This window comes from Leuciscus leuciscus (genome assembly GCF_965113295.1).
Source record: "Leuciscus leuciscus genome assembly, chromosome: 13".
In the NCBI taxonomy this organism is placed as follows: Eukaryota; Metazoa; Chordata; class Actinopteri; order Cypriniformes; family Leuciscidae; genus Leuciscus; species Leuciscus leuciscus.
In genome coordinates this window covers 26,277,336-26,283,335 of record NC_138737.1, presented here as the reverse complement: position 1 = coordinate 26,283,335, position 6,000 = coordinate 26,277,336, and the positions used below count along the sequence as shown (strand labels likewise).

At 35.6% G+C, this 6,000-nt stretch overlaps 1 protein-coding gene across 1 annotated transcript in view; it reads right to left on the bottom strand.

The window, feature by feature from the left end:
• Positions 1–1,953: 1,953 nt before the first annotated feature.
• Positions 1,954–6,000, bottom strand: part of adrb3a (adrenoceptor beta 3a) — a 33,264-nt gene continuing 29,217 nt past the window's right edge. The window contains exon 2 of the mRNA XM_082187760.1: positions 1,954–3,900. Within this exon, the coding sequence (XP_082043886.1) occupies positions 3,873–3,900 (28 nt within the window). The 3' untranslated portion in view covers positions 1,954–3,872. The remainder of the gene's footprint in view (positions 3,901–6,000) is intronic.

The window sequence follows — 6,000 nt, the reverse complement described above, 5'->3', positions numbered from 1 at the left end:
AAGCAGTGCAGAGCGATAAACGGGTGCTTTCGTGGGCTCGTTGAAGACCAGTAATGTTGTTGCAATGTGGACCATTTGTAGATGTTTGATTGCCTATCCAGCCAGACGAGCATCACAACAGTGGTTTGGATGCGTTGCATTATAGTGCAACACCAAGTGTTTTTAGTTACTGATGCAATTTTAATAAAGCACTATTTGCAGTCAGAGGGAATGAACAAAAAGTATTTTGCTGGTCACATAATCTTGTTATTAGTAGGGATGCACCGATATGAACATTTTGGCCGATACCGATAACCGATTATTCTTTATATTCGAAAGCCGATAAATCTAAATCCAAATTATTATATAATTTTTGAGAGCCTGAATACAAAAACAAGTCTCACCCTTAAAATCCATGTCCCAAGCACACAATTATAATGTTCTCATTATAATTTTATGTAGCCTATATGACAGACTTGCGTTGCACTTAACTATATTTTCCTTTTTGAAGTGATTCCAATCATATTTCAAGCACTTCAAGCAACATAATGTTGAAAGTGCGCATCTGAAGTGTCTCCACTGAAGGAAATAATAAATTATTTATCAGCTTTAATATATCTGCCTAATTTTCTTATTGGGCCGATAACGATAACATAAAAAATGAACATTTATCGTCCGATACCGATTTGGTGGCCGATATATTGTGCATCCCTATTATGCTACTGATACCTTTGTAAAAAAAAAAGAAAAAAAAGCCGTATAGCCATATAGAGTTATATTAAACAATATCCTGGCTCTACCAAGCTTTATAATGGGAGTGAATAGGACTTAGATTTTGAAGCCCCAAAAAAGCGCATCCATCCATGATAGAAGTAACCCATACGGCTCCAGAGGGTTACTAAAGGCCTTCTGAAGTGAAGTGATGTGTTTTTGTAAGAAAAATATCCATTTTCAAATATCCAAAAAATGTGCGTAGTATGGATTACTTTAATGATAGAAGGAAGCACTTTTTGTAACTTCAAAATCTCAGTTACTATTCACTCCCTTTATAAAGCTTGGATGAGCCAGGATACTTTTTTTAATATAACTCAGATTGTGTTTGGCTGAAAGAAGAAAGTCATATGCAGCTAGGATGGCTTGAGGGGAGTCAATTATTTGATTTTTGGGGGATACTTTAAGTAGGACTTAAGTACATCTTTGTATGTAATTCCATAATTACCTCTATTGTCTTCTGCTACCACAGAAACCGAAAATTCTCGGGCTAGCAGCATTTGTCCAAATTTCAATCTTAACCATTGTATTTCATCAGAAACGATCTGAAAACAGGGCTTTAAGTGTAAAATACCGAACTTGTCCTTTAAAGTATAATAACTTTAAATGTAATAGCATATAACACACTATTACAAAGTGCACTTTAAAAAAACAGTCATGAAAGTGTACTCTATTTAAGTACACTTAAATGGCCTTTTATTTCATTAATATATTGTCTGCAAGTACGGTTAAAAAAAAATCCACTTTACTGACTTTCTATTAACTATAAGTGACTTTGCAACGTGTCAACTAACTAGACTGGTAGTATACTGTTAGGTTTTAGGGTTTGGCATAGTAGAATAAGTTGACATGTATTTGCAAAGTTAGTAAAATGGACTATCCACAAAAAAGTGTTACCACATATACAGTAAGTGTAATATTTGAAGTACACTATAAATGCACATTTAATACAATTAAGTGAACTTCTTTTTTTTCACACCGGATGATTGGAGTCTTCATGATGTGAGTGTACATGTCTTTAAACTAATTTAAAAAGTGTTGTTCTTTTTGTTTTGTTTTTTGGTAAAACTTTTTAAAGAGGAAAAAGCTACCAAGTACACATTTTAATTCTAAATCAGTGATGAACACATTGTCTTGTCATTTATTTAAGCTTAAACCATCATAAATGTAGGCCTATTTCTGACACTCATTCTGAGCCCAACAAATATAATATCTTTAATAGACTTTTTTAATTTCATAATTTGAGCATTTTTGTCAGCTCAAACATTCTTTTGCCCCTCATACATACAATTCCACACAATTTTATATACAGACTTTGAAAGGTAGACTGATGTGCTTGCCTAAAATGTATTTAATATCAATAAGTATTCATCTGACATTTCATTTTCGGTTTCCCTTTGTAATCTCACTTAAATAATACATCTATCTCTACCACTGTACCTGATCAAAAACCTGAACAAAAACACATGTGCCTAAAATCCTGTTCTCATATTTGTCCTGTTAAACACAACAACAAAACTCCATCATTTGATATTATAGTGCTAAAATTGCCACAACTGTCCAATACTTGCTAGAAAGGCTTTTTAAGGAAATCAGGGAAAGAGGAAGTTGACTGTATAGACTTGGTATGAGATGGCATTGTGATCAGTGCAAACAGGAAAAATTCAAAAAACAAGATTTTTGACCAGTATCACATTAAGCATAGAAAGTGATATTATACAACAAATAGGTGAATGTGTTCCCTCTCAGCACACTGTCAAAAATACATTCCAGAATAAGAGGATCAGGTGCTTGCTTATGTTGTAGGCCTATAATGAAAAAAAGAAATTCTAAAATATGTGTGTAGAGTCCAGAATATTGTAATGGTTGAAGGAGTGTAAGGGTTTTTTTTTGTTTGTTTTGTTTTTTTTTGTCAGAATTTTCAAAATAAACTAAAAAAATAGCAGCATTGAACAGATAAATCTGATGAGGGCCACAGTAAAAAATAAAAATAAAAATATATATTTTTTTTTTAACAGGGATTCATGGTATATTTATTATCGGATAATATTGGATGTATATATTTTATTTGTGTATACTTGATTACCTTTGTCGTCATCTAACACTCACTTAAAGTTAATCTTTAAATACAGTAAGAATTTGTCAAAAGCGCAATTTAATCTTTAGAGAATCTCAAAATATAGATTTTATTACAAATTCGTAATTGATTTTAGTTTAGATTTATTTAGACTAAATAGTGTAGAATCATTGGCTATTTATCTGGTTTTATCAGCATCAACCAGAATTTTAATATCAGCGCATCCCTATTTTGAGTTAATGAAGAATTGGCCTTTCTCTACTACTTTTTACAACAGCAACCATATTTGAAAAATCCATTGCAAATTGGTGAAGCCGTCTACACGTTCTCGGGAGAGTTCAGGTTTGCTTGCAACGTTAGAGTGGGAAATCTTGTAGCTTATATTGAGGTTGCTGGACTGGGAAAAATCAGTGGACTACTGAACCTGTACAACACAGAAATATTAACGTGGCAGGCATTTTACACATTCACAGCTAAAATGTGGGGGTTAAAATAAATAATAATAATTTAGTATAGATATTGTACAAAATCTAAACTTTTAATATTTAAAAAAAACACACTGTGCTTGGAAAGTCTATAACGTCTAGAGTTCTTGTGTCCCATGTATTTGAAGAAGTCCATACTCAGAACATAGCACTGAAAAACATGTTGGAGGACCTACTGGTCTGATTCATTTTTTTGGCAAACAAACTAGACCAAACCGGGCTGAAGTGGATTGCTCCTGTACTCCAGTACTTAATAGAACGTTAGCGGTATCAGATCGCTCCATATTGCACTCCTTCATGAGCAGTACCAGTTCTGTCGTTCTCTCCATAGACGGGCTGTTTGTGAGAAAGTTCTCATAGCGCTTGCCTCTCTATGGTTTTATCTTTGCACTCTTCTGTCTTTCAGTTTTGGAGCAGGCTCCCCTGATGGCTTTCATGGATGTTTTTTCTGGGCCCTTGTGGTCTCTGCTGGGGAAGTCCCGCCAACTATGATGTAAGTCAGTCCTTTTCCCTGTTTCTTCTTCCTCAGCGTCCTTTCATTTCAGCCATGCTAGAGACTCTCAGCCATCCTGCTCCTCTTGGTTACAGCTGGAGGAAATAAATAATAAGTGTTAAAGCTGAAGTACGTAATGTTTTCAATATATTTTGTAACTTTTTAAATACCTTTCTTACTCCAACTGAATATGTAGAAACAAGTATAAGAACCATTTGTAGGTGCAATAATCAAAAATTGGGCCCTATTTTAACGAACTAAGCGCATAGTATAAAGCGCACGACGCAAGTGCACTTAGGGCGTGTCCGAATCCTCTTTTGCTAGTTTAACGGCGGGGAAAATGGTCTAAAAGGTAGGGCTGTACTCAACCAAAGAAAATCTTGGTCGACTGAAGTCCTGAAATTTTCGACTAAAAATCGACTAAAATCGACTAAAAATGACGGTAGAAAAAGAAAAAAAAAACGTTACATTAATTAGATGCGCACTGTGCGCAGTACTTGGTAGCCTTGTTGTCCGCCTAAATTAATTATAAATAAACATTAAAAAAATTGTAGGCTATTTGCAGTATATTAAATCGTTTTTGACCTAATTATTTTGCACTGAAATGAGTCTGACACACGAGTCTGTCGGCTCTGACAGCGTTGCATCACGTGAACCTGCGCAATATCATAGCTTATGATTTCCGAAAATAGTACTATGTTGTCAACTAGTGATATCATCACAAGAACTGTTGAGGAATATGCAACATAATTTAGACAATTATTTTTGCAATATGTTATAATAATAATTTATAACTGTCAGACACTATCATTTCACCGTGCATGTCCTCGCACCGAGCGAGGCTGAACATGAGCTCAGCTTCGCAGCTGAGACACGAATAGACTATTAACTTAAAGCTTTTACTCTTAATAAACACAAAAGGCACGTTCACTTTAATAAAAAAATAATATTTATTAAACAAACCAGATCAAGAGCAGAAACGAAATAAAGTGCATAACTGAAAAATAAAGCATCCTAGGCTCAAAACTAACACAACCAACAGCACAGCGCAATTGCGCATTAGGCTCCAAATAAAAAATTTAAAAGTTAGGTTATCACACTAAAACATTGAAATATGCAGCTAACGCAGACAAGTGAGCTTACCACTTTTAGATGATAGGCTATATCATGTTTGTCGTCGAGCTGTGGAAAACTGTTGCTTGCAAACTTTGCATTCGACCTTTTTCCTGTTATCAATTTTAACAAAATGCTGCCACACTGTCGATTTCTTTGTTGTTGACATGTTAGAAGAGGACTGACTATTAAACGCTCTCACAATTAAATAAATAATATTCAGCATCAAACCTTCTATAGTTATCGCTCTCTCTTGGGTTGGGCTAATCCAAAAAAGGTGAAAACAAGGGGGGTGTTCTGAAGACAGACTGTTACAGTGAAACAAGGGTACTCTGAAAACACCCCCATTAGCAGTTAGTGCTTTCCACCTGATGAAATGAGCGCGCCTCAGCGCGGCAAAACTGATTAAATAAATGCGGCAAAACTGATGAAATGAACGCGGCAAAAAATCGATCAATCAGAATTTTGGTCGAACCAGAACGTATCGACCAATTAATCGACTAATCGACTGGGACAGTACAGCCCTACTAAAAGGGTTGTCCCTATTCTCTTAATGAGTAGTGGGTGTGTTTTGGGCGTAACATGCAATAAACCAATCAGTGTCCTTTCCCATTCCCTTGGGAAATTTCCCATTCCCTTCCCATTTCCCATGACGGATTCGCTATTTACATGGCGGAATTTGCCAGATTAAAACTGAACGCATCTCCAGAGAGCAAATGGATCTGCTCGTGCGCGAGGTTAAAGCGAGCAAGCAGACCTTCTACGGGACAATCCGGATTCCACCATATCTTTATGCACACAAAAATAATCTTTTACATTGTGATCCTTTTATTTTTAGTGTACGCGCCCGCCTGTAGCTGCCCTTTAAATAAAAATAAATAAATAAATACTGCGCCATTGACTTTAAACCCATTTTTTGTTGGTCATTGGCGCAGTCTATTTCAGTTGCCTCAAAATATCAATGCCCCAACAATGTGCCTGAACACACCTTGTTTTCAGACCAATACGCCCATGGGAGCACAAATGGGCGCAAATGAATTTGCTATTCAAACAAGGTGGCGCTGGACGTGGAAAAAGATAAC